The 27,832-nt window shown below is 41.4% G+C and overlaps 2 protein-coding genes across 3 annotated transcripts; one reads left to right on the top strand and one right to left on the bottom strand.

Annotated features, from left to right (window-relative positions):
- Nucleotides 1–252: 252 nt before the first annotated feature.
- On the bottom strand, nt 253–10,445 carry wwox (WW domain containing oxidoreductase). 2 transcript variants are annotated; one of them, XM_022226551.2, is made up of 9 exons: nt 10,319–10,445; nt 9,348–9,473; nt 8,483–8,547; nt 7,379–7,436; nt 7,049–7,227; nt 6,262–6,457; nt 5,275–5,460; nt 4,334–4,592; nt 253–2,663 (listed from the first exon to the last, which is right to left on the bottom strand). In XM_022226551.2, exons 2-9 carry the CDS (start codon nt 9,449–9,451, stop codon nt 2,475–2,477), a joined length of 1,236 nt encoding a protein of 411 aa, XP_022082243.2. In that variant the 5' UTR covers nt 9,452–9,473; nt 10,319–10,445; the 3' UTR covers nt 253–2,474. The 2 variants fall into 2 exon arrangements, with proteins under 2 accessions (XP_022082243.2, XP_086994579.1); XM_087138453.1 differs by lacking the exon at nt 10,319–10,445 and adding an exon at nt 9,659–10,306.
- Nucleotides 10,446–10,496: 51 nt separating this feature from the next.
- On the top strand, nt 10,497–27,699 carry got2 (glutamic-oxaloacetic transaminase 2). The gene is made up of 10 exons (XM_022226549.2): nt 10,497–10,733; nt 12,073–12,226; nt 12,541–12,669; nt 14,183–14,316; nt 15,237–15,324; nt 15,845–15,913; nt 16,941–16,976; nt 18,370–18,686; nt 20,702–20,852; nt 25,290–27,699. The coding sequence occupies exons 1-10, from the start codon at nt 10,636–10,638 to the stop codon at nt 25,410–25,412; spliced, it is 1,299 nt and encodes a 432-aa protein (XP_022082241.2). The 5' UTR covers nt 10,497–10,635; the 3' UTR covers nt 25,413–27,699.
- Nucleotides 27,700–27,832: the final 133 nt, after the last annotated feature.

Genomic DNA, 27,832 nt, shown 5'->3' on the forward strand with positions numbered 1-27,832 from the left:
TTCACACTTTGCCAATTCTTCTTTTACTCTGCACCGACAGCCAACCATATTTCAGCAGCCACTTGAAGGAAAAAACACGACTGTGACATCAAAAGAGCAGCAGACCCTACTGATTTCAATGAACTACAATAAAACACCACCAGATCAAATGGATAATAAACAAGAATTCCCATGTAAACCTCACCATAATTAAGCCCACCCACCCCGACAAACAAAACAACACAATATATGAGACCTAAAAAAATATGCGTGTCAACTTGCAACTGTGTTCGCTTATAACATATTTTATTTACATTGGATCTTCAACCATCTGCGTCAGAGCTAAAGTCAGGCTCAATTTCATGGTTCTACTTACAAGGGAAGAGTTTCCACCAGCAGAAAATCCTGTGCCACAGGTTATGGCATACATTCTTGAGTAGTTCCTTTGTTCTTGTGTACTAAGAATTAAGCATTTTCCAATTTGAACCAGACTTTCCTGGATTGATATTTCAACCAACAACGCTCGTAAAATACTTCAATTTGTGATGGTTAATGATACATTGGAAACTCCTCCTTTTTGAGTAAATTCCAAAGATTTATTTCATGAAATTCTTGTAGGGTACCGTTTAAGTATCCCAAAAAGGACAACAAATGTTCTTTACGGGGTACTTCCTACTGTTCTGGTACCCCCACAAGGCATCATAAACACAGGCACCACACCATTTTGGACATGTGAATATCCTGTGACACAGGTTTCTGTGCTTAAATGCAAAGTTCTCATTGCTTGAGCTGTGACGGATTACCTCCGCTATTGCAAACTGAAAAAATATTGGCAATTCCCAGTAGCCTGGTCTTTTGTTCCAAGTACGGTCTTTTGCTACAAGGCCCAGCCCCTTTGTCAAACTTTGAGCACTCTAGCCAAGCGTAGAAACCTAAGGTCTTCGGTACCAGACACCCTGGCGTGAAGTGGTTAAACAATAGGGACTTGCCGAAATGTACACCTGTCAAATTTACAAACTCACGTGGCATGTTTGAGTTGTGTATAGTCACAGTAATGTCACTTCACTGGAGTCATCTTAAAACTTAATACTTTTTTGAGTTTCCCATTAGAAACGAGCATTAAAACAGCTTTTACATATTGCACAATGCAAAAGACAACCTATGTAATGAGTATCTAGTGAAATAAAGTAATAAATTCAATGATAATATTACAGGTGGTGTACACCATTGGTTTTTTGTCATAATTTCACAAGCTTGGCTGATTACAGTGTACAATATTCACTGCAACTTACACTCCTACGACTTGTTTCATGTTTGAGTCAACTGGTTCGTGAAAAATCAAGAAAAACAGCGCGGCATTTGAACGCTTAAATCGAAGATGTTGTAATTCATCTTGCATAAAATTTATGGGTTGCAGGGCGTTCATAGTAAACAAAAAAACATCCTTGGGGTCAGGGTGGGAAACAGACATGACAGGTTCCCTTAAAAAGGAGTTTTCAACGGTTCGGAGTAACCAGTGAATTTACCTTGGAGTAATACGCCTCCTTGACAATGTAGCACTGCGGATTCATAGAAAAACTTTCATCAGGAATTGCAGTCCATTCATGTCCGTGACACTGAAATGAGTAGGCCTAGGGATACGATAATGCAAGTACGCACATTGATCAAAGTCTAAAAACTCCATATTTAGTTGATTCACTAATACTTATAAGCAAAGATGAAATTATGTCTTGAAACACGGGAGGTTTAACGTGTGGTAATCATACTTTTGTTAATAAAAGTCCCTTCCACCATTCTGCTTGGAAACAGCCACCCTATTTGGATCATACCATTATGTTCTAGGGACGATTCTGAATTTGATAAGTTTTTGGGTTCAGAAAATCCTTTCCTTAAATAAAATTTAACTTCACACTGATTCAGTTTATTTTCTCCATTTCACCTTACACTCTGCTTCCTATAATTTCAGTTTACAATGTTTTCGGTGAATTTTCTTTGGTACATTTCTAGCTGCTTTTAAGTTTACCCATTCATTAACCCTAACACTCCTCAGTCCTCCAACAGGTGAAGGATTGAGGAGGGTTAGGGTTAATGGAGACTCCCAAAACATCTGCAAACACTACGCACAAAAAAATTGGCATCTGTTAGAAGAGAGTGACATGCAAAGTGAAATGAACTCTTTATACGATGGTTGGCTGACCATCGTAAAAACAAGAAGACAAATTTCTGTTTTCTCGAAAACCACAGCATTCTGGGCGGAAATATTTGACAGACTGATTGAGGCTGTTCTTTCAAGTAAGATAATTCCGGATTATACGATAGTCTGAATTGGGAGATTTTACCAATGGTGTACACTACCTTTAAGGAGAGAAATCAGAATTTTTATTTTTCCTCTTTCGGTTTATTTTCTCTAGGGGAGAAGAGGAGGTCCAGAAAAAGAACCGCTGTCGGAGTGGGGAAAAAATATTCGATGCCCATGTTTACACTCAAAAGTTCTGTCAAAGAGTATATCTGCTCAGCCGTTCTTTAATGAGAGAGTCGCTCAACTGCCACAGTGCGGTGGCTAGTTCTTCGTCGTAAGCCTCATCTGATGCCTGGCACAGCTGGCAGTGGTTGAAGTACATGCCCCCGTGGCCTTCCAGCTCCCGGGCTGTGGCGCAGTACACCGTGGTGGCTGCTCCTTGTTGCTACCAGGAGAGAGAGAAAGAGCCAAAGACAAGTCCGAGTCACTTGGAAGTGAGCTAAGTACCTTGCCTGTTGTGCTGTGAGCCTGTTTGTTTGACAAGGATCTGGATCTCAGTCAGTGATCCCATCGTTGATTCGCTCTATCCATTGAGCGGGTTCTGGTGTCGTGAACCAATGACGGATTACTGATGGAGATTCGGATCAGTGTGAAACAAATGGCCTTATGATTCATGGAAAATCACAGAAGAGAGTTGAATACTATCCAAGTACCAAATTTACTACATCTAATTTAGTACATCTTCCGGTGAGCACTGTTTAGTACCAAATTTACTACCTGATAATTTGATCTGGTTGGATATGAGCAAAGCCGTATAATACTAAGACAATCACAGCAAACATCAGAAAGAATTGCAAGGCTTTGGACAAACAATTTTCCAAACTAAGCTGTTGTCCAAAAGTTTTATTTAGAAAGCACTTTAAGTGTCCAAAGTCCCAAGTTCAATTATTTTTTCTCTGAAGCTGACTTCAACTGCCACTCCGATGTCACTGTTTCTGCTGCTTTGTACACAGTAGAAGGCTCAGTATTGGGTAGTAAACAAAGTACTAGGAGATTATTGGACAACTCTGGCTGTTCAATACTTTGAAGTACAGAACAGGTGGTTGCTTTAAAACAGTTCACGGCATGCAGTAAATCTGGGAGGTGCCACAAACTGTGCCCATGGCACCATATAATGGGTCTTGAGCTGGACCTTAGCAATGGAGGCTTTTTTGGTACTAACTGGGCATCGCTGGTTCAAGAACGACCGGGAAATCCAACACTTCACATTACTACCAACAAAAAAACAAGACTCCCGACCAACGCGGCTCTTTTGCAGATAGCATTGATCCCTTTTGGCCATGAGCAAATCTAAAACCTTAAAGCTATGACAGTGGTGCCTTGAGGGAAACATTAACGGCAAGCCACAGGTCAAATTAGGCTTATAGGTTTGCATGGTAGACATGAACAAAGTATGGAAAGTTTAAGGTAACACCACGTCAGCCGATCTCAGCAACTGGTTCTTCACAGAGCCACACAACCTACAATAGAGAATAGCTTCCATGGTTCTACAGCAACCTTTCCATGCTTCAAGCTACCGGTCAGTTTCAAAATCCACAAATTTTTAAAAAAAGTTATCGTTGGTAGTAGTACTACAAGAAAAATGGCGGCGTCCGTTACGGAGGATTAATGCTTGGATAACTGGGCTGAATTCTTTTGTATTTAAAAAAGAACATTCATTTCTGTGTTGTGGAAAATTATTATTGTTCATATTACATAACTTCCCATTGCCTCCGGCTTTGGAAGCCATCTCTCTACTTTTTGCAGCTGTTCAAAAATCAAAATCCCACGAGTTTTTCTGTGTGTTCCTGTAAAACCCTGACGAGGAGGTGGTGTGTGATCCTGTTCCTAGAACAGTGTTCTTGAGTCGCATTCCGCCTTTCGAGCACGAGAACAAGAAACCTGTGTCAAGAACAGGCGGCCCGAACTCGACCAAACAGAAGCCACGTCCATAACGTTCGTGTATGAATGAAGGGGGGAGGGGTTCATCCATCCTATTCATGCTAACCATGGAAATGAGAAATTTATCTTAAAAGGGGGAAGGGGGAGAGACGATGGATTGGAAGAATGACGCACCTTTGTTTTTGCAAACGGCCGGGCCAGGAGGAACAGCACTCGCCAGCCCCACCAGCTACTCTGCAAGTTGGTGTAGAGCATGTTGCCTGGGTGCACTGCGTTGGAGGTCACGCCTCGGTCGGTTAGACGCCTGTGCAGGTGCTGGCTGAGCAGGATCAGGCAGAGTTTGGACTGGCCGTAAGCGCACAGCGAGTGGTAGTCTGCCTGGGCCAGACAGATCTTGTTCAAGTCTAGCTTATTGGAGGAGATGTCCAGAAATCTGAAGAGCGATTGTGTAAAGAGAGGGAGAGAGGTCTGAGACAAGCATTGATGGGGGGAGCCGAGGGTAGAAGAGGATTCACAAGTAATTCAAGATAGAGCGAACTACCAATGTATCGATCCACCTAGTCCTGCCCACTGCGCGCACACGGGCAATTAAGAAGGGCTTCTCTTTAGTGCCATGCTGCATGTTGCGGCTACGCATGTCATATGCAGGTTCACGCACGTCGGGTTTTTGTGCACAGATGTCAGACATTAATCACAGCTGAGATTGGTCAAAGACCACTGGGTGGAGCTGAATGAATCGGTCTATTGTTTGTCTTGAGTAGGCCAACTTTTTACGACAGGGGCTCACTTCAAAGACGAGAAAAATAGAAACTCAAAACAAAAATTTAATGTATACTAAAACTTATAGGGGTGAGATTAAGGGAATTATGAGAAAGCCACAAAATATCACACAGAATGGTTGCATAAACAACAACAATAAAACCTACAACTTTTAAGGCTTATAATGGCGAAAAAGCTTAGGTCCTCTCTCAAATGGGTATGATCATGTTACAGATGCAATTGGATTTCTCATATAAAATCTGATAAAGTAACAAAACCTCCAGACGGCCACAATCTGGGGGGTCAAAGATTCGAAAATAAGCGGAGGAATCACACGCCCCCGCCCGTGGACTTACCGGTGAGACTCACAAGACACAAAGACCACCCTGGCAGGAGAGGACTTGATGAGGACATCTTCCAGGTGGCGAACAAGGTAGTAATGCGAGAGGTAGTTGACCTGAAATGTCTTCTCCAGCCCGTCTTCCGTGAGCTGCCACTTGATGCCAAAGACGGCCGCGTTGCAGATCAGAATATGCAAAGGCCTGTGATTAAAACAAAGACGGATTGGAACATGGAATTCATCCATGTCTGATGAACAAAAGTCAAGTCGACTGTAATCATTGAATATTGGAATTTCAGGCCTTCCTTTCAATTTAAAGGAGAAAACATTCATTTGTACCAAAATGCCACAAAAACTACAAGAAAATATACATCTTTCAAAAAAAAGAGAGGAAAAAAGGAAAAAAACACTTAAAGTAAGGGTAATTCTTGGCCCTAATATCAGGTAAACACATTCAATTACATCTAAGCTTACTTGCAACACCTTAGCATATGTTTTGGTAATGCAATTTTGTGACAAAATAATGTAACTTTTCCCCTTTCTTTCATTTGAATGATTTTTATCCTCCAATTTTCAATCTCAAAAATATATGTTCAAATACTCAATGAATTGAATATGCCTACATCCAAATAATCGGCACAGCCCTAGGACAAATGTGAACTCCTTAACCCAACAAAATGTGGGCCAGAAATTCAGGTGCATGCAAATGCCAATACCTTCTACAGTGAGTAACAGTTTAACAGATTCAGCTTATTTAAGAAATGGCCATGTTTCAAACCACTATTAGTTTTTAATTAATTTTTCTAAACAATGCACTTATAAATGTAGCGATTTATTACTCATTGAACGCTGAATTCACAATTCTGCCATAGCTAGTGATGAGAATAGTTGAACTCTTAAAAAATTTATTTAGAAAATATTAAAAAATATAAAATACAACAATAAATGCACATCCCAGACAAAAATGCAAAAATCCTACTGATTAGTAATTCAATGTATTCACCAGCCGCGCAATTTGTAGTTTTCGGCGAACTGTTTGACGCTCCTGAAGGAGGCTAGATCCAGTGGCATGGTTTCCACATTGGCCAATGAGAGCTCCTCCTTGATCTTTGCTACAGCCTGATTGGCCGCCTTGAGATTGCGGCAAGCCATGACGACGTGGACGCCGTGGAGCGCAAGTGACCTTGCTGTTTCAAAGCCTATGCCAAAAGGGCACAAAGTGATAATGGACAGTCGTCAGACATTAAATTTTACACAAAGTCTCAACGCCATTTCCCTATGGGACCTGTAAATCATTCCTCAAACTATCTTAGCTCCTTGACGAGTGTACAGCTCGGTGGGGCCATTTGAGGTGCTATCTCGCTGATCAACCATGTTAACCATCTGTGCCCTCACAAGTAAGTGGGTTTTTAGGGTTTTGGAGGACGGAGGTTATATTTAGTTTTTTCATGGAGGCAGTTGGAGGGTTTGGCAGGATTCAGCCTGCATCCTAGCAAATTGCTAGGGGAGGTTCTAAACTTATCCACAAGCCACCACTGATTTCAACAATAAGATGACGCTTTGAAAAGATGCTTTCTTTTTCTTTTAATCCCCTTTACGCCTTGGGAAATAGCACCCCCCTCATCAGTGAGGAAAGTTCATGGTGTTGGTAGCAACACAACTGCAACACATGTCACAGTTGTTGGTGAACCAGTGAGAAGCAGTTTCCACCAAAGGAGCCTCTGTTGCTAGGAAAACTGTGCCCTCTCTTGGTCCCACTTGGGCCTCATGCCATTGGCCGAGTGACTCACCGATGCCAGAGCTGGCTCCTGTGATGACTGCATATTTGCCTGACAGGTCTCTACCCTGCAGCACATTGAGAGCCGTGCTCAGGGCATCGAACCGTCTGGGTAGATCCCCAGGTTTACTGCTCTCTTCCTGGGCAAAGGCGAGCCGGGGATCTGTGAAGGTAGTCCTCTTATTCAGATGGCTGTTACCAAGAAAACATTCAGATGAAGAGAAGTGCTGTTAGTGTGACAATCTCAGTTGTTAACCACGCTTAAACTGAAGACTTTGGTATCAAAGAGTTGTAGTCGGTGCGATGAAACAAGGCTAGACAATTTCAGCAATGCAATACTCACTCTACAAAGACCCGTCTCTTCTGGTCGTCTTCCTCTGCAGTCCAGCCGTAAGGAAGTTCTTGACAGACACACAAAAAAATATCTACTGTAATTCAGTGCTTATCAATTCCCTTTGTCGGGCACTTGGACTTCGACTGCAACTTGGACTTCGACAAAACACAAGGAAATTCCAATCTTTACAAGGCTTATTAATTACAGTGTTTTTCAATTTATGAGTGTGAAGTGAAAAACAAGAAAATCAGAAAAGTTGCATGCCAGCTTTGTTTCTTTAATGAAACAGTTTACCACTGCGTTAATGGTGAAAGTCCATGCAGGCATTTTGAAAGTTCAAGCTTCACAAAAGTCGCTGCAGTAGGTGTGTATTTTTTTTTCACTTTGTGATGGCACACAATATGGAGACCACTGTACAAATCCAGAACTAAGCTGAGCCAGGAAATGCCTAAAAGTCAATGATTATAAAGACCTTTTTTAGAATAATTTCCAAACATGTTACCATCCTCAGCATTTTGTGTAATTATTAGGTAAACTCTCTTTCTTGCAGTTTCATGCAACCCTCCTTTTGTTGTAAACTGATGGTCAGAAATTCATTTAATTCCTCCTGCTACTCCCAACAGTCAAATCAGAATTCTGGCTGGTGTTGAGAATGGTCAAATTCAATCAACTGACAAAAGCAGGTGACTGGTAGACAAAGCAGGCTTATCAATCATCGACAGTCAAAGTACATATATGTTGAGTTATGTAAACAGTTGAAGCCAGTCGCTCATGTGGGTGGGGGACTCTGGACTGTCAACAACAGCCACTTAACTGCTTTTGAATGACAGGACAACTTTTTGCTGAGCGCACATTTACATGGGAGGGTACATGAAGTCTACCAGTTTGGGGAATTTCCAAGTGTCCCCTGATCAACTTGGCCAAATGTGCACCACGTTAAGTTCTTCAGAAGTTCGTCCCTAAAAAAATGAATGAGCCATTTAAACTGCATGATTATCTCAGCAGCTATTGCTGTTATCTCCCATCCAGTTTCATCATCTAATGTCTACTGAGTCCTGTCATATTCTGACTAACTCAGGCCAAGTGCCATTGTAAGGAAAACCGTGTACCCACCTCCTGTTATTCTCTTCTTTTTTCCAGTCTTAGGATGTTGCCACTGAGTTTCTCGATGTTGGTGGCTGAAACGTGTAAACAGGTGGGGAAACAGTGACACAATCAGGGCCGTGAATGGGCTGTATCACATTATTGCTGGAAATTTCATGTGTTCCACAAAAGTTGTGTTGGGCCAAAAATATTATCTAAACTTTGAAGGAAGAACAAGCATGAATTGTGAAGATGAGCTGCATCGCAAATCTGAAATTTGAATTAGAAATTCCAATGACTGGACACATTGATTTAGGCAAGCTCAGACAGGAAATTGCAGTCAAACTTTAAATGAGTATACATGGTTAGGAAACCTGATAGTAGGGCTGAAGCCAGTGTTGTAGTTGGGCCCATCGCAAGTCCCACCAAGTCCACCACGAGTCATTCCGAATTCCAAGCCAAAGCGCAAGCCATTCAAATGAAATGTGACAGAAAATTTCCTTTGTCAACGTTCATCCGGTTACTTGTGACTGGTCTTGTGAAAACATTTGAGACTGAACATGTGGAAGGGACTTGCGTAAAAGGGCTGGTGGTGGACGTAACGACTATACTGGCTACAGCCTGACGCCACAGGGTAAACTAGAAATCTTCTGCCCACTTTTTCTTATTGAAATGATCTGGATTTTTCAAAGGTGCACTCAATGCTGTGTCCAGACTAGATACACAGCTCCTTTGTGTGTGTTACATTTGTCAGATATCAAGTGCTTTATAATTCCTACCAGTCAAAGTGTCAAATACTATCTAAAACTGGTTGTGGTCGGCCAAAACATGGCACATTTAAAGATGTCCGCCCCATCTTCAAACTAGTCTGGTACCTAGAGAAACCTGTACATACTTGGCATAAAACACTCGTCCATCTGGTGTGCTTCTCTCCTCCCAACCTGCCGGTAGTTCGTCTTCGCTATCTGTGTCCAACAGCCCAATACCAGGAGCAGCCATGCTCTGAAATGCACTTTGTTTTCTACCAAAGTTACAAAATATAAGAAAAAATTACAATATAGTGGCTGGAAGTCAGATAACCAGTGATGTTATCATGTACCTGGGCATGGTTCCAAATAGCAGAATAGAGATCTACCAGTAACGTATGTGTGTATTATTGAAAGTCTGGTTCCCAGAACCAAAGACCACAACTACATGTATGCCTACAGCGCAAAGAGTAGTTGCACTGCGTGATGAGAGTAGGCTAGTTTCACTGCTAGATCATGGTGATAAGAGTTGTTGTCCTGCAAGGTAAGACGTACGTCTTATTAAAACATGTTGGCCTATTAAAATGTAAGTAGTTTTACAGCGCGATGAGAGTTGTTGCACTAGCACTGCGCAGCGAATTGAAACAACTCTTATTGCGCAGTGTAATGTGCTTGAAATTGAGGCCTGTGTGGAACGCCCTCACAGAGGACAGGTCTTCGTTCCTGGTGATACGGTCGAGTCATGTGTTCCTTCCTCCATGCTTGAGTAGGACTTCATATTGTCATCTAAATCTAAATAACAAAAAATGTCCTCTACGAGGGCACTCCCCGAAGGCCCTCTATAGAACACCATAAGCATGGAGGAAGGAAAACAGATGTGGCTAGGCCTCGGGCCTTTATTCATTCCGATCCCCAGCACATGCTGCAGAACTGGGCCTTGATAATCCTAGGGAGCAGAGCGGACGACGTCGGACCCCACACTGGGGTATGTTGGGACATGGATTGGGAGCAGTGAAATTGGTCGGGAAAAATGGCAAATAATTGTGGCCGGCTGGAGAACTCGTCCTTGTAGGCCTAGATACATTTTTCCGCGTTTCGGCTGCATCAAATAAACACTCACCAAACGCAGTTGTACTTGTACCGTACCAGCATGTCATCAATACGAATATCGGAATAATCACGCTGTCACCGCGTGACGGCATTGTCGGCCGGCGCGGCCCGGACGATGCATAATAGTCAGATCCCTCACTGTTTTGGTCTGGGAACCACAACCAACTACTTGCACCACATGTTTCGATACAAGCGCACGTACCCGACGTACCAGCATGCAGCTGCTGCTTTCCACAAACCTTTGATCTCGGGGTCGGACAATCCTGCGACAGAAGCGCCTGCAACATTAGCTACTTTTTGTAGATTTGCAGCCAATTGCAGTTGAAAATGGCATTTAGAAACCCGGCAAAACGTCTCCTTGTTCTGAAAGAGCAATGCACAAGGGCTTTCGCCACCTCAGTTGTCTCTAAAACAAGCATGACAAGGTATGAAAAAGAGCCATGTTTGTTCGCTCATTATTTGTTTCAACTCAAGACATGCTAGAATTTTATCATTTGTTGACTTAATAAACTGTAACAGTAGGCTGAGGTTATTTGAGAGTGGAAGTTTATGTTTTGTGTCAGCCGCGGCTGCACGCATTATCCTTTTGAAGCATGTCGTGTTACAAAGAAGAAGTTGCAACTCTGTCACTTCAAAGTGTTCAATGTGATGGTCGCCGCCAAGTCAGACGAATTAATAGAAAACATTCCAAACATGTCTGATCACTGCCTGCATCTTCATGATCTTAGCCGGACAAGCGGGGCCAGTAATATCCTAGCAATAGCTGTAGTTTTTTTGCTTGCAATTAAATACAAATTATTGCTGTGACCAGGAAATAAAGAGAGAAACATCCCTGATATTAGACCTACTTTTGCCATTGTACATAAACTTTCATACTCTGTGTGACTTTGAGCCAACAAGGTTTAGGCCTGCATGGTGTCGTAACACTATGGCCGGGGTTTTGGAATCAAATTTTTGTGATGAAATGGTTCACAGGTGTAAGAAAGCTATTAAATCAAAATTTCCCCTCAGCAAACGTGCTTTATCTATACCTCCTAAAAAGCGGGATAACCAAGTTTCAGAGCATGAGACGGAGTATTTCTGAAAAAATGAGATTTTTGCTCACCAATTTCTCGTTCCACCCATTGACTATTGCTCCGTTCATGCCGTTTGTGTTTATCAGACTGTGCCATTATAGCTTGCCTCTAGGGCTGTGCAAAAATATCCAAATATTTGATAAATTATCACATGTTTGAATATGATTTTCTGAATTTGAATATTTGAATGCAAACTTCATGAAAAGAAATGGAGAAATATTTTTGTTTTAAATGAGAAAAATTGCACTGTTGAGGCTTGTTTCAAGCAGATTCAAATGAAAAGTGACAGATTCCGTACAGATAGCCCTAGGCCTGAGAAGCTGTTATAGTGATTATTATGTACAAATGTGTGCATTATTGCAACTGTTTTTTTATATGATTTGTTCATCAACAATCTGTCTGTCAGTACACTGAATATTCAGATATTCGATTGAATTGAAGGTTGAATATTCAAACAGTGAATTATTCAAATTGACTCAGTCTTACTTACCTCATGGTTGATGGTTTTGTAGTTTGTTTGTTGATGAGTTGTGTGCCCGTTCCCTCCCCTCTACATCCTGCAAAAAAGTCCTGGTGATGCTCTTCGGTATGAATATTTACATTAGAAAGAACTGGTATCAAATGTTTCCAATGGGTTGCTCATTTCGTCCATGGTGTAGATGATGATCATATCGTCTCAATTTCACAGCTGGTGGTCCCATGTGGAGATGGGTCCCCCTGACCCCATTCTTGGGGTCACAGAGGCATTCAAGCGTGACTCGAACCCCAACAAGATGAACCTTGGTGTCGGAGCCTACCGAGATGATGAGGGGAAACCGTTTGTCCTACCAACTGTGAGAAAGGTCAATCTCAAAGTTCTTTCATTTACCTTAACACCTTTTCCCCATGACAAAAATGCAATGTCTCTGCTTTTTCCAGCTCTTTTCTGTGCTGCATTACCGGAGTATTGAGATTTGAAAAGTCAACGTGCAGAATAAAAAAGGTGCTACCCACATCAAACTATTCAGATTGTAAGATGAAATGCAAGTAATCTGTTTCACAGGGCCCCTTCATCTTCCTTAGGTAGTTTCACAGTTGTTATGCATCAGGTGTAAACTGTAGCGAAATAGTGCTTGTCCGAGGTTGAAATTTATAACAAAGCCCGGGATTTCTGCAGGCTGAGGCCAAGATAGCAGCCAGCAATATGGACCATGAGTACCTGGGCATCACAGGCCTCCCCGAATTCACCAAGGCCTCTGCCAGGCTGGCCTTTGGAGAGGACAGCGAAGTCATCAGCAGTGGTCGGGTAAGAAACTCGTCCCTGTATATCTGTCTAGCTTGAATTGAGACTGCTCAGTTGCATGATAGGGAATGAGGATGGGAATTTATTTGTAATGTGAAAAAAAAGTTCAGAAAACTTTCCCATACCATTTAAACGTGTAAACATCCCACCTTTACCACGGTGTCATTGACAACTTGAAACACAACAAATTGTATACAATGTAAATAGTTGACACCAAGTTCCGGTGATGAATTCATGGTATTCTTTTGATATGACCGAGCAGTAAAGTGTTCCGAAAATCAGATTGCATTTTACAGGCATCCTTTACAATAAAAAAAGAATGCCAGATTGCGGCAATCAAAAGTCAAACCAAACAGTTCCATTTAAACGTTTGGGAAAATCTGTAAACCAATTTGGAACTTTTTTTTCATTTAAGCATTTAAACGTGTAAATGTCCCACCCTCAATGGGGAACAAATTTGACAGCAGATATATATTGATATACGGAACAGTCAGGCGAATGCTTAGAGTGACTGTGGAAACATTTACGTGGTGTTTGTGCTTTGCATGCTCAGCAGAGAAGTACATGTATGAGTTTAAGCCTACATGTCAGTATCCCAGACAGGTTCCGTTGTCCCTAAGAAAGAAGATGTAAATTTAAAAAAAATGATGTTGAAGCATGTTAACCGTATCCCTTCCCAGGATTGTGAAAAGTTAATGAAATCAGAGGAAACTGGGCTTAGTTTTTCTAAGATTCAGAGTTTACAGTTGTAAAACTGTATGATCATACAAATTATAATAATCAAAATCATATAAACAAAATCTTATGTTAATACATGTAGTTGGATGGGACTCAAACCCACAACCTCCTGCTTATTAGTGCAGATGACTTAACCACTTGACCACCAAGCTTAATGGGATTTGCTGGCCAGTTGGAGTGAAGCAACAGCGGATATTATGTCAAACAAACACATGATTTGATTCAGGACCATCTGAGTGAAAAACTCGAGGCAAGCTTGGTGTCCTAGACTTGATTCTTGGGAAAGGGCATTGACTACAACAATTCTGGGACAAACCTTTTGGCTCATCAGGGGAATAAAGAACTATCCGCCTTGAGCAGAAGCACCCCATCATTGGTTGAAAAGAGCCATGCTGGTGGGGAATATTCATTTCGCTGGTAGCGACGCGCCCGTAACGTGTGCATTCCATAGTCGTTTGTGAACCAGCCAAGTGCAATTCCTGCCAAAGGACCCTTCATTGTTAGGGAAATTGCGCCCTCTTTTGGTCCAGCTCAGGGCTCATAGAGTACGGAATTGTGATGTCATTTCTTACCAGAAAGTGTAGTTCAAATGAATGGAGTATCTGTGTGTATTGCTTTGAGCGCTGGTTCTTGTGCTAATGTCTTTTACTCGCATAATTGTGCACATGATGTATTCACTTAGGTACTCAAAAGATATGGATGAAATGGTAGGATTTGAACTGAGTTGTCTGAAACTTTGAAAACCATTGACAAAATAACCGATCCTCTTGCTATGCAGAATGTGACTGTCCAGGGGGTCTCTGGCACGGGGTCCCTGCGAATTGGTGGCAACTACCTGGCCAGGTTTTTCCCTGGCATCAAGTCGATCTACCTGCCAACTCCTTCCTGGGGTAACCACACACCAATCTTTAGGTAAAGATTAGTCAAAGGTTCTTTTCATCCAAAGTGACATGAGGAAAGGTAGACATGTTCTTGACCAGGAGGCCTCACTATCACTGTGCTTTTCTGGGATATGCAGTCTTCGATTTTTGAGGGTTGGGAAATAACCCTGTCCTTTGGGCCAGCATTTGTGCCAGTTATCATATCATGGCCTTACCTCGTCTTGTGACAAACATAATTAGGTAATTAACAAATTAATACATGTATGCTTGAACAGCCTCCTGTGTTTTGGATGATTGATATTTGCCTCAGGAGATAGTCCCAGTCATCTACCACCTCGAGGTCACTAGTTTTCACTATTTCTCTTCAAAACCTTGTATTTATTTTACTGTACCTCCAAACTATTCATCAGGCAACTGCAGTATTTCACTGGTCCAATCCAACATGGTTGTCATCGTGCAGTATTTGGATCAACTGAAACATTAATTTCAGGATAGGAAGTTCATGTCATGTTGTTTAATGACTGTTACATTCACACCAACACTGGATTCATTGTTTAAAGTTGAAACCGTAACAGTTATAAGCATTTTGAATGGAGCAAAGCTTGACATAAACTCCTCTGTGACAAAGAACAAGATTGCTGTAGAGTGGCAGCATCAACATAGACTGGCACCACTGTCCTTACCGGTACCACTGATCTCCATGGCACGCACGTAAAGGGCATGTGTTGTGGGTAAATAGGTTGTGATGTGCTAAGACAACTCTGAGGCTGCTACTTGAGTGTGGGATAGTTCCTCCCGGGTTTTTATGCATGGCGCGTGTACACCAGGACACAGAGGACACATGGTTGAGTTCCTGGAATGGACCAATGAAATGCCGCAGCTCCCTGATGAATATTCATGAGGTATAGTTAATATGAATTTCAAACTGATTCAGTTTTGTTTTCTCTACAGGGATTCAGGTCTTGAGGTTAAAAGTTACCGGTACTATGACAAGAATACGTGTGGATTTGATGCTGCAGGGGCCATGGAGGATATTTCTGTAAGACACCCTTTCCTACATGTTGTTCTGGAACCGGAAAACTCCTGAAAAGCATAAAGTTATACTGCGGGTGGTATTGACTTAGTACGTGGGCGTGGGCTAGGCTAGACGAGCAGACCAAATACATGTACATGTAGGTAGCTTGAGAGTAAGTCTACCAATGAAACCATGTATACATGGCACAAGCTTAGTCTCAACACCAGTTGATAGCATACAATGAGTGAAGAGTCTCCCGAGACCTGTTTACTCTCGTAACTAATTACCACAGCTATGTAGGAATATGAAGGTATTGATGAGTGTGATTGCTACTTTATTTTGACTCCAATCCCTGCACTCTTGACTAAGAAGTCTGATTAGAAAGCTACTCCATTGACGCCAGATAATGTATTTTGCAAAGCCGTCCCCCCATGTTTTCTGGTGTTTGAGTTTGAGTGTAGAGATGAGTATGGATAATTTTCTGACTTGGATATTAGTTTATCTGTACAGCGAGTTTCTAAATGGTACTTGTTTTCTTCCGCAGAAAATCCCAGAGAAGTCTATCATCATCCTGCATGCCTGTGCCCACAATCCTACTGGAGTAGACCCCAAGGTAGGAAGTAATGATTGATAACATTTTTAAAGGAGCAAAAGTTAAACATACAAGTTTTAAACCAACCCATCAAGCTTATATTCCCATTCATAACTACTCTTGGGTGTAAATATGAACTTTAAGTCAACTGCTTATTTTTCCAACAGTTTTCGTTTATAAATTCTATCTTGTGTTCTTGTGAAAAACCCTTCTAGCCAAGTGTATTGTACGTGTATGTGCCTTTTGTGTGCAGTACAAAAATCCCCTTATTTGGAAATGGACGTGCATGGCATTTGCTGTGCGATGTGATGCAGAATGCAGCTGAGCTAGTATAGGGTGAAAGTCTGACTTGATAAAATGCAGACTCATTGGTTACATTGTGCATGATCAAGATGATTATTGTGTAGACGAGGGTTAGAATCCGCCACATTTCATTCGAAATTGGACATATTTATTAGGGCTGTCCTTAATTTTCACCATTTTCACCCGAGTACAAACTGTTCAGTTGGGAGGGATGGGGGTTGCGTATACCTTGCGTATGCTTTTTCTGAATATGAAAAATGGGGATCCATCAACGGATCTGTCAGCTCTCCATCCATCATCATTTTTTGCCGGCTGATGTACACTTTGGAAGGAGGAGGGGGGTAGTGAAAAGTCTACTTTTTGTACACTTGTGAAAATGATGAGAATTATGGACGGCCCCTTAGGGAATCACAGCAGGTAACGAGAGAGAAACATTGTGGCCGAGATATGTTCAAACAGAAGATCCTAGAAACACGTACTTTTTTCCATCACATATTTTCAACTTGCATGTCACTTTAGATATGGGAAGCATTCTGCATCTATAACAATCCACTACTGCACAAAAGACAACGCTAAGTTCTGTCGACTACAGAGTTTTGACATGATGCCCACGAAGTGACTTTGGTAATCACTGTATTCATCCAAATTCCACCCAAAACGTGGCCAGATTTGGTTTTACATTATGGATGGGGTTTAAGAGATAACAGAAATGAGTGTTATATTCTTGTGTGCTAATTTTTTTCAGCCAGAGCAGTGGGAAGAATTGAGTAGAATTATCAAGGTAAGAAATTTTGCTTTTTTTGTGTACGTTTTATCTTTCATGCTGTAGATGTTCCTGGCATTTATTCTTTGTGAATGCTGCAGGTAATGAGTCTTATGAAAATATAGAGGGGCATGATAACGATTGCAATTCAAAAGTACTTTTTCGTTGCATACTCCGTCAGATTATGAACCAACTGTGCGACAGTATAATTCCCAAACATTCGCCCTTTGCATGCTGCCGCCATAGGCATGCAGAGCCTCGATCTGGCAGCTTTAATACACAATACTATAGCCGGTTCAGTGATTCCTGTGTATGATGCTTATGTAATTTTGCGTGTGCTGCGTTAGTTCTTATACCATGCGTTTGGACAAAGCGATTCTGACGCGATTGTACAAGCTGCCAGTTTAAGGCTCTAAATGCTTATGGTGGCAGAGTGCGTAGAGCAAATGGGACAAATCTTAACCCTAACCCTGCCAGATGCAGCACAGTGCATCAGGTGAAAAAGTCTGATGAACTTTGCACTGGACAATCAACAGCTGTGAACAAACTGGCCATGTTGAGACAATGGGAGCTAGTCCCATTGAACAATGCCATTGTTAGATCTTGTGGTAAATTGCAACCACAGACTCCCCGGCTGTTTGGCCTTGGGGAGAGTTGACCTGTTGGATCTTGTTACACTGGGCTGGCAAGTGACTTTGACAAATGATGCAGACCGATGTGTCTGGCAGGGTTTCTCACTATAGTAGGCCGGGAGGGTTAGGGTTGAGGTAACACGGGTCACTTAAAGTTGATCACAAAATGCTCTGTCTGCTCCCTTCATGCGGCCCCTTCAGCTGCAAGGTAGACAGAAATCTCTGGGCAACTGTCTCGGCAGGTTTCCTTGGGCCCATGCAAAGACCACAGATTGCAGTGAAAATTTCTAGAGTGTGCTCTGCCTCAAACTCACTGGAACCTGTACACATGGAATGAGTCATCCCAAGGGAGTGATGTTGCTACGTAAATGCAGTAAATGTAAATTTCTGCAAATGTTTAAACGCTCTCAAACATTGAACGCACATAGGAATCAGTGTGTGGGCTGAGATTTGAGTGAAGCAGTAGGGCACTTCATGCTTTTATGCCCTTCTGAAATGAAAATTTTGACTGTGCAAAATCTACCCGTTGGTTTTCAAAAACCGACATAGAATTTATGTAAAAACATAAATCACTCCATGGTTTCAATCCTGTTATAGCCTTAGTGCCGTTTACTCATGAAGAAAAGCTTGTGGGGTGCTCAAGGTATTGTGGAAGTGTAAATCCATAAGGGAAACACTGTGAATGCGATGGTAATGTACTGATTCCCTTTATTGTTTCGTCTCTTTCATGGAGCCCACATAATGTGACGTGAATCATCTTCTGTTTTTTCGGTTGACAGGACCGTCAGCTGTTCCCATTCTTTGACATGGCCTACCAAGGCTTTGCCAGTGGGGACCCAGCTCGTGACGCCTGGGGCCTGCGCCACTTCATCGCGGAGGGCCACACTCTGGCCCTTTCCCAGTCCTACGCCAAGAACATGGGGCTGTATGGCCAGCGGGTCGGGGGCTTCAGCCTGGTCTGCGCCGACCCGGACGAGGCCAAGCGCTGCGAATCGCAACTCAAGATCATCATCAGGCCCATGTACTCCAACCCGCCACTGAACGGGGCCAGGATTGCCAGCCTTATCATGAACACGCCAGAGCTCAATGCTGAGTGGTGAGTTGCTTTCACTTACCTTTACGCCAGCCATAACACATCTTGAATAAACTGATTGCAGGTGTTTTCCAATCCACAAAAGTAGCCAGGCAGTCCAACAAGTTTTGCTTGTCACCCATCGTGTTTTAAAAAAGCTTCGAAAGCATGCTCAGGGGATTCTACTGATGTTCCTTAAACTGCAGATGATGCCTGGGTAAATAATCTCCACAAAACGGTCTCCAGGTTCTTGGGCATCATCACTAAATTGCCCATGTGTTCCCGGACGTGGACATTACGCGGAATCACGGAGAGCACGCTAATCCCTGCCAAACAAAAGAGCCGTTAGCAACCCAGCGGATCCGCAGACAAAATGCAACATGCAAGCTTTATGCAAATTACCAACCTCATGAATACACCCGATCTTTCGTGTATCAGCCGGCAATCTTTGGCAGGGCAAATTCCTTTGGATTAGCATGCGGCCGAGTTTCCGTTGACCGACCGGTTGACTGCCAGTTAGAACAAAATGCTGATTGGCTGCCAACTTGAAAACCACAAGGTTTTGTTTTTCTGATGTCGGCCGGCTGACCTGTTGGGAATTCCAAAATGAATGTATACGTTAAGGTATCGTACAGGATTTGCATGTACTGCACTTTGCCAAAATTGACCCATTTCAGGGTTTGTGGTTTACTTTGTGTATCATTCAAGGGACTTGTTTCAGAGTACACTGCTCGGAGAAAAATCGATAAAAACGCTGTTCATTTTTAAAAATCAGAGCGCAGCTCGTGTAATTTGTCTTGCAAAACACCACGGACTGCAGGACATTCCTGCTTGCCAGGACAATTCATAGATGAGTTGGATCTGCAGACTAGTTATGGCCCTTCAGAAAGACGTTCTTTGCCTTTGCTTTTCAAGGCCCAAATAAACTGTCCTTTTGTTTGGTTGAAATTGTAATATTTAGATGTTGTGATAGAAATATGCCAGAGCTCTAAGTTGTTCGCAGATTTCAAATAAAATGCCATTATCCATTGGAAAAAAAAGACTGATGGAAAATTAATTCAAACTTGCTACTTGGACATGGTCGCTGACCTGGAAAAGAATGCTGAATTGATTCCAGGGTCCTTTGAATATATTGACTGCCACAGTTTGGTAGTGAAATAAAATAACCAGAACACAATCCACTCGAAATCCAGTTTGATTTTGTATCCTGTAAAGTAGGAAATTGCTTTTTAAGCATACTGTTTTTGCTGATCCTACGATTGTTCTGTTGAGTCAAGCATGGTTTAAACGCAACCCTTTTTGGTCCGCAAAACACGTTTAGAAAGGCTCTGATGATGATATTCCAAGAAATTATAACCCCTAAATAAACTTTGGAAAAACATTTAGAACTGTTGAACTCAAAGTTGCTCATGAATATGGGATGGAGAAGGAGATTCAATGCTTGTATTATATTAACCCTAACCCACCTCAGTCCTCCAACAGGTGAAGGATTGAGGAGGGTTAGGGTTAATGTATCGTTCATACATGGAAGTACTACGGCACGTTTGTAGCGAGCTTCTAATGTCTCAATGAGCATTGACCATCGCACATGCACAAGTACAATACATGTACGTATGCACATGCGTGTACACGTCCCAACCCGAACCAAAGTTCGGCCAAAAATTTCTTAATGACCTTAACGACCCCATCATCTTTAATAAATGTTGATACTGCAAATGGGAGAACGTCTTTTCCGCAGAACTGCTGTCACTATTCATGAGGTCCAGAGAAATCATGCTTAACCATGATGCTTTTTGTCGCGATGACAAAAGGGCACACGGCCGCCCGGCTCATTAAACCCCTCACACTTCAGCTCACACTTCTTTCGCATCCACGGATTTCCCTCTACTTAGCAACGCCAGACCGATCGGAAAAACTGCAGACAATACGCGGAAGAACGCTCAGTCAATTTGGGGATGATGCCTTAAACAGGATCAATAACCCTAGTAGGTAGGTCATAGTGAAACTGTTCTTAATGTCTAATCTCTGAAATCTTACAGGAAAAAGGAGTTGGAGCTGATGTCTGGCCGCATCATCTCCATGAGAACCCAGCTGGTGGACAACCTGAGGAAAGAAGGCTCTACCAGGGACTGGTCTCACATCACCGACCAAATTGGCATGTTCTGCTTCACGGGGCTGAAGCCAGACCAGGTAGGCCAGGATCACTCCCACGTAGTTGTCCATTTTGGGTTGTCAGACCCTATTTGAATAACTGAATAATTGAATTGTATATTTGACATTTCATTTGATGGAATGTTTGATTATTCAGTTGTGCCAAATTGTCACAAAACCAGAAATGACATATACCAGTACATGTTTTTACAAAACGTAATTAAACTAAAAACTTGAAGGAAAAATCATTTTTGGCCTTATTATTGGGCAGATACATTCAGCTTCATTTAAGTTTACTTTAATACCTTAAAAGTATGCTTTTAGAATGCAATTTTGTGACAAAATAATAAAAATTCATTGGCCAGGCCTTGAAATGAACGACTGCCACGACGGTCAGCACCTATATTACCTTGCCCTATATTTACCTTGGCCGTCATGCCCATTTTCCACAAACATCCATAAGCCTTGTAAAACACAAAAATCCTTGGTTTACGATGCGTGCAAACCCATTGAAAGTGTATTTCGATGTCATGCCACCCCAGTCAGCTGTCTTAAGTTAAAATGTCGCAGAATCGATGCACACAGAGGTAGCAATACGTAGCCGGCTTTGATATCAATTCTGTACATGCACTGAACGTACATCAGATACATTCGCACAAAGCATGTATGTAATGTACTTGTGGTAAATGTAATGTAATGTTATTACGAAATTGGCTATAACAAAAGTCCAGTTATAACAGACACAAGTCTGTGGTCCCGGAGAAAACCAGCACATTTCTATGGCGAAAAAATCTGTTGAGCAAAATTGCATTGTACGAAATTCGTGTTACAACGAATGGTTTTCATGACTCTGTTGCCAGAAAAACCATTGTTGACGACCCGTTTATAATGAGCGTTTGCGAATCGCTGTGGTGAAAACATGTGCGCAGTGCATTACACTGGTTCCCGCCAGGGCAAACCATTGCCAAAGAAGGCATGAGGGAAATGCGGCAACCAGTCAATGTACAGTTCCTGCCAAAAAGGGTCGCGAATGTTCCACTACATGTGCATGGTATACGAATGCAGCTTTACAGTTGCAAGTCGAAAAAATGCTGCCGTCACAAATTTTTCTGCAGGTTCATTCTCAAAAATTGATTTCATGTCTCTGTTTGTGTTTTCTGTGTTCATGTATTTAATTTGAAGATGTACTGCTCGTACTCGAAAGGAGCGTGTTTCCACAAAATTTCCAGCCGGAGCACGAGGCCCCTCCAGATGCATCACATACGCTTACAACGCGATACACAGACATCGTTTGCCAGTTTCCTGTAGTCCTGACAAACGTAAAGCACGATTCAAGTATCAGTGATTTTTTACATTGATTACACAAACGTCAAAACAAATATTCCCTTCCCAATTCTGATAAAATGCGCCCAAATAAGTTCGCTTGATTACTTTCACATCTCAAGAGCCCAACTAATTACCCAACACTGAATTATTCATATTGCTGCAAAAAGGTCTAGCGTACCCACCAATGAGACTGTGCGTTTTCATGACGTACATTTTGCAAGACACAGCTATCCAATCGCAATATTCCTTCAGGACATCATGCTTCTTCAGCGATTATCTCGCACGCGGGCAGCCACGTCACAGTGGGTGAGTGAACTCGGACTATTAATCAATTGGGTCATGCAGCTAGTGTTGAAAATCATAAGACAGATGGAAAATTAAATAAAATGTCTCTCCATGACACAATTTGTTTTGGAAAGAGTACGTACATGGATGGGCGCTTCAGTTGATGAGTCTTCACATTCTTGCAGGTACATGCAGGCCACATGTGCCCTCCCGTTTAGCTTTGTCGTCATCCGTGGTGATCAAAGCCATTTAAAAATCCCTGGATCGATGCTTTCACATGTATTTGCTTTTTTAAATCGCACATGCACATGAAACATGTTTTCATACGAGAGTGAATTTTATTATTCTAAACACATCACAATTTATTTAATTAATTATAACCGAGAGATCTTTTTGATATGACATTAACCACACGTTCATGTGTATATGCATACTTGTACATGCATACGTGTGCACAGCATTGTACATGGCATTGAACAACAATGCACCGAAGCCATTGCATTGTTTTCCACCTACAACGAATTTTGAATACAACGAACATTTCTACGTGGTCCCTCGGATTATGTAATAACGAAAGTCGACTGTAATACACTTCTGTACATAAAAGCACAGGTCCAGATTGTGCCCATACTTCAACCAGCTACCGGGTACATGTACACCCCCACTGCATAAATAAATGTCTCTATTTGTACACTCACATTCCAGTAGGAGTGCATGTGGCAGACTGTTACATGCATTATTACCTGACTTTCTCTTTCTCAGTGTTTGTATGTGTGGTACACAATTCACTTTGATTCACACTTTTAGCCTCCATACCCCTTTTACAGATTTTATCTGGCCTTGATGTCTCCCCAACTGGCCTTGATGTCCTCTATAATTTTGCTTAATTCAAGGCCAAAGTGGCCTTGCCCTAACACGTTCCAAAATTTAGGGTCTGTAATTTTTACTTCAGAATATTTTTCGATTTCGAAAGTAAATATTTGGTAATTGATTGAATATCCAAATACTCCAGCAATTGGTACAGATTTAATTTGCAGGAACAAGGGAGGGGACTTTTTTACATAGCGACAGCATCATCTTTATGGGAACTCGGATGTGTATGCATGTTCATGGGCATATTGCACTTGACACGCTGAGCGTATCCAGTGTTCTAGCTAGGACTATTTTAGTTCCAGGTAAATTTTTGGACTGTGAAGCATAGCGAGCGCAGTTCTCAATGCTTTCTGATGCTTGAAATACTTTTGAATTGGTACATTTAATCAGAGATGCCAAATTTTCAAAATGAAAAAGTGTAATCCTATCGCACTTCCAGTTCTGGTTTCCCGACCAACTCTGAGATTTCGCCGTGACCCAAATTTCATTGGCAAATTAGACATTTTTTAAAAAAAAATCCTGTTGTCTTTCCTTTCAAAACGAACACTTTTCAACAACTTCTTTTCATGTCAAAACACTTGTATTTACCTGACTAGCATTGTGTAACTGTGAATTGTTATTAATTGATTTATATTTTCACATTAATTCTGGTAAGTTTTTATTTTGATCACTTTTGGGGCAATTTTTGGTAACTTTCGTCCCATTCAATCAGCACAAAAAATTGTCAAAAAATCCTTACCTACCAACCCTATTTAATCAGAAACAGCACTATTTTTTATTGGCCTAACTAATGTGCTTCTTGGTGTCGTACAGTAAGATCCAGCTTGGGCAATGATTATCATGTCACAATTACATGCGTTGCAAAACACGTAAGCTTCTCCACGACAAGACTTTGTAATACAAGCCCATTTTTGTGGTGTATTCGTCCATGAACTTCTTCTCACTTGTTGCCACGGTGCAAAACAAGTCCAGTTGCTCGCCAAATATCCAAGAATCAAATCCTCGGCAGTCCTCCACTCTGCAGTCAACTTTGGGACAATCATGATGTTTGACACACGCATGTACGATATTGGTACATGTACATGTACAATGCACACAATCATGTTGCGATCCCGCCTATTCACCCCTGTTCATCATAGCATTAATTGGGGTTAACGGATGATTCAACCACGCTGGTTTCTACCGCTACTCACACAGCTTGTATGCACAAACAGCGGGATGCTAGCGACACATTTCTGACGCGCGCATTACGAGGCCAGCTTCATGCTACCAGTAGCTTGTATGGTTTTTGTACTTTCAAGTTGGAAATCATAAAAATCTTAGTCTGGATCGTACAGTCCTAAACGGACTAAACAAATTGTACAAGTCATACAAGTTGGCATCTCTGCAGTTTCAGCAATATTTCAGTTCACTTTTTGGAATATCCGTGCTGGGCGACGCAGCCAATTTGAACCTGAGAGGCTGGGTGGACATTTGCAGTACCGGGTGGTTCATTGCTGGTGAGAGTGCGTATTGTCAAATCGGATGTGTGAGGTGTAACACTATTACACTTGCATTTCTTTAGTCACGAATGATATTGTATCTAAGTTTTAGTTCTCACTGAGTGTGAAATCATCTGTGTAAACCATTTGAAGAATTGTGACCCAACCTAACAAAATGAGTCGGCAGTCGCCAGGGCCACTTCTGAGGTACAGACCTTAACAAGAATCTTGCAAAATGCAAATCACTAGGAAACCTCCACAGTTTCACCCACATCGTGTCCTGTTTCATCACGATGCTATTAAATGAGTGACGCATCTGAGGTTTATTTGCTCTTTTAATGCAAACATGTTCAAACAGGATAACTGGAAAATGGTCTTCAGACTCATTTTGGGGTATTGAGTCACTATTAATTTTCCCACATGGCTGTGCTTGTCTGTTTTCACAGTTGTTCTAGTGTATCCATTCTCCACTGCATGACAGCTACATTATGTTTCTCTGTTGCCCACCCAGGTGGAACGACTCATCAAGGACTTCTCAGTCTACCTGACTAAGGATGGTCGCATCTCTGTGGCCGGCATCTCGTCCAAGAACAATGCTTACCTGGCCCATGCCATGCACGAGGTCAGCAAGTGAGAAGCTGACGACACAGATGGCGAGGTCATGACATTCGACCCTAAACTGGTTTCCCTGCAAAAACTGTTCACTTGAGCTGTGGGTACCAGGCTCGGACATCATTGCACTATTGGGTTCGACAGTTAGGAAGCAAATCAAGGAAATGGAGAATTAATGGCAATCATGGTACTAAACTGACACAAATATTTCAAGAATGGTTTTGAAAAATAATTAAAATATTGAAATAATTAATTTTAGAATTTTTTCCCAAAAGTTGTACCCTTTTTAAGATATCGTATGCTTGAAGTAGGGGAAATTACTAACCCCAGCTTTCTGTAATCCTTCAAATAATCTTCTTCGATAACACTGTAAATTTTAGCAAGTTAAGAGCCTGGCTATCATTACTTCACAGGGGGCTTAAAAGTTAAGGGAAGAAGAAGTTGTGTGTGTCGTTTTGAATAATGGAAGATTTTGGAGGATTTTGAAAATTTAGTGGGATTTATGTGTAAGCTTAACAAGTGTAATGGCTGGGTTGTAGTCTTTTTGGGGGCTTTACTTAGAGAACCGATCTCCTTGTATGTTGGGAGAATTTGGATCTCAAAATCAGTTTCATACTGCATCAAAGTTACAGAGAAAAAAAGAAATTGAATATAGTTTACCCAGTTTTGTGGCTTTGCTTAAGCCATGGATTCATGCTAAGAGCACAGAATACATAAAGTAGAAATGTAACACCAATCTTTCTTCCGAATGCCATAAAACGTGGACTGTTCTGCTGTTTTTTGCGAAGACTCACCAGTTTAAGGGATTAAATTTGATCCGTGAACTTTGCAGAGTTTGAAATTGAAAAGAACTCTTCATTAATGAAAGCAGCTGAACGGAATTGCAATGTGTTCCCTCGCTTGTGGTCATTGGTGTAGGTAGTGACAGATGTATGAGTAAAAGGTAATTTTAAACTCTCAGTTGATAAAAGTGCTAAATTATGTTCAGGTATTAATTTATTTGACAGAAACAGCTCTCAACTTTCCATCTTGAACATCAGGCTTCTTTTCTGCGAGTGCCAAAAAGGTTATTAATCATATGTAAATTTCTATAATTAGACCTCATTTGATTCATTTTGCTTCCTGCAAAAGTAGTAAGCTACGCAGCTGACTTATGTGAGATGTTAGTGTTCAATATTGTTGGTCTTGTTTGCAGGGAGTGCTGTTTCATATTGTAGCCTCCATTTTTGAAAGAGTTTTGGAAGCTGGAGAATATTATGCTCTGGCACAAAATTTGAATAGAGACTGTTGACAGTCCTAGTGGGCCACCAATTATTTGCATCGAAAATGCCACTTTTTGTACTTCATTGCCGTCACCTTGCGAATATTGTCTCCTGTGATTTATTCAATTTTCACTGTTGACATGCTATGCCATGCATGTTCAATATGCAGTTAGAAATTTCGTAATTAGACGTAAACTGCAATGTATGGAAACTGCCAAATCCCTGGCAACATGAATTTCACATGGTGATTTTTTTCCCATGAAGCACTGCAGAAAGATGAGCATGTTGTGATGAACTTGTTGGGTACACTTTGTTGTAAAACCTTCGGTCGAGGAAAATGGATTACGAAAAAAAAAATTTGCGTGATGACAATAACGAATGTACGGGAAAATTTATGTGCATTTAACTTCCTCAGTGTGAAAAGTATATAATGAATGGTTTAAAAAGTGTTTCTAAAGGTTTTAACTTTAAAACCTATACTTAGGCCAAACAGTGTGGTTTATTTCTAAAAAGTTGTTTAAAATAGTGATTCTGTAACATTTTGTAAAATAGAAGAATGCAACGTTGGGTAAATATTACCATTTGTGGGAGTGATTCCTGTCACAATTATGGGCAAAACTTGGGGCATTTGTGTAGTTTTTTAAACTACAGTGCTGGAAACAGATTTCAGTGAAAAGCAGAATGCAGAAATTGGATTGTAGTTCGTAAGATGGAATTTTTTCAACTTTCCATCATTTCTAGGTTTTCGTACCTTTGAAAATTTCATTTGAAATCAATACAAAGCTCTTTATAATACTGTTGTCAGAGATACCAGGAATGGTGTTCATCAGTTTACTTGAGAAACTGTCAGACACTTAGAGTTGTGTTTGGAGTTAATACTGGCAAAAGACTTGATGAATGTTTGTTTCTCCTTTACCACCCACTTGTTTCAACCACCTTGGACCGCCCACGGAGCCAGTTCAGATATTTAAGTGTCAGTGATTTTGCTCAGAAACATCTGCCGTTTGATGTATGAATTGCAGTACATTAAAAGGAAAAAAAAAACTACTTTCATCGGTGGTTCCTTGTTTAACTTAGAACCCTGTGTTGTCGTGTGATTGACATGTGGTGACTTCTGACTGACTGAGGGATGACATGATATTGACTTGTAATTATTTGATAGTATTTTGCTTGAGGCATG

Source organism: Acanthaster planci, linkage group LG06, assembly GCF_054643075.1.
Source record: "Acanthaster planci isolate LZ-2023a linkage group LG06, COTS_SCS, whole genome shotgun sequence".
Lineage (NCBI taxonomy): Eukaryota > Metazoa > Echinodermata > Asteroidea > Valvatida > Acanthasteridae > Acanthaster > Acanthaster planci.

Excerpts from the sequence above, each read along its gene's own strand:
- wwox (XM_022226551.2), bottom strand. The coding sequence starts at position 9,451 with ATGGCTGCTCCTGGTATTGGGCTGTTGGACACAGATAGCGAAGACGAA. Across the intron at positions 7,437-8,482 it reads AAAGAAGAGAATAACAGGAG|AACTTCCTTACGGCTGGACT; the intron begins GTGGGTACACGG and ends GTGTCTGTCAAG. Across the intron at positions 7,228-7,378 it reads AAGAGACGGGTCTTTGTAGA|CCATCTGAATAAGAGGACTA; the intron begins GTGAGTATTGCA and ends TCTTGGTAACAG.
- got2 (XM_022226549.2), top strand. The coding sequence starts at position 10,636 with ATGGCATTTAGAAACCCGGCAAAACGTCTCCTTGTTCTGAAAGAGCAA. Across the intron at positions 16,977-18,369 it reads AATTGAGTAGAATTATCAAG|GACCGTCAGCTGTTCCCATT; the intron begins GTAAGAAATTTT and ends TTCGGTTGACAG. Across the intron at positions 20,853-25,289 it reads CGGGGCTGAAGCCAGACCAG|GTGGAACGACTCATCAAGGA; the intron begins GTAGGCCAGGAT and ends TTGCCCACCCAG.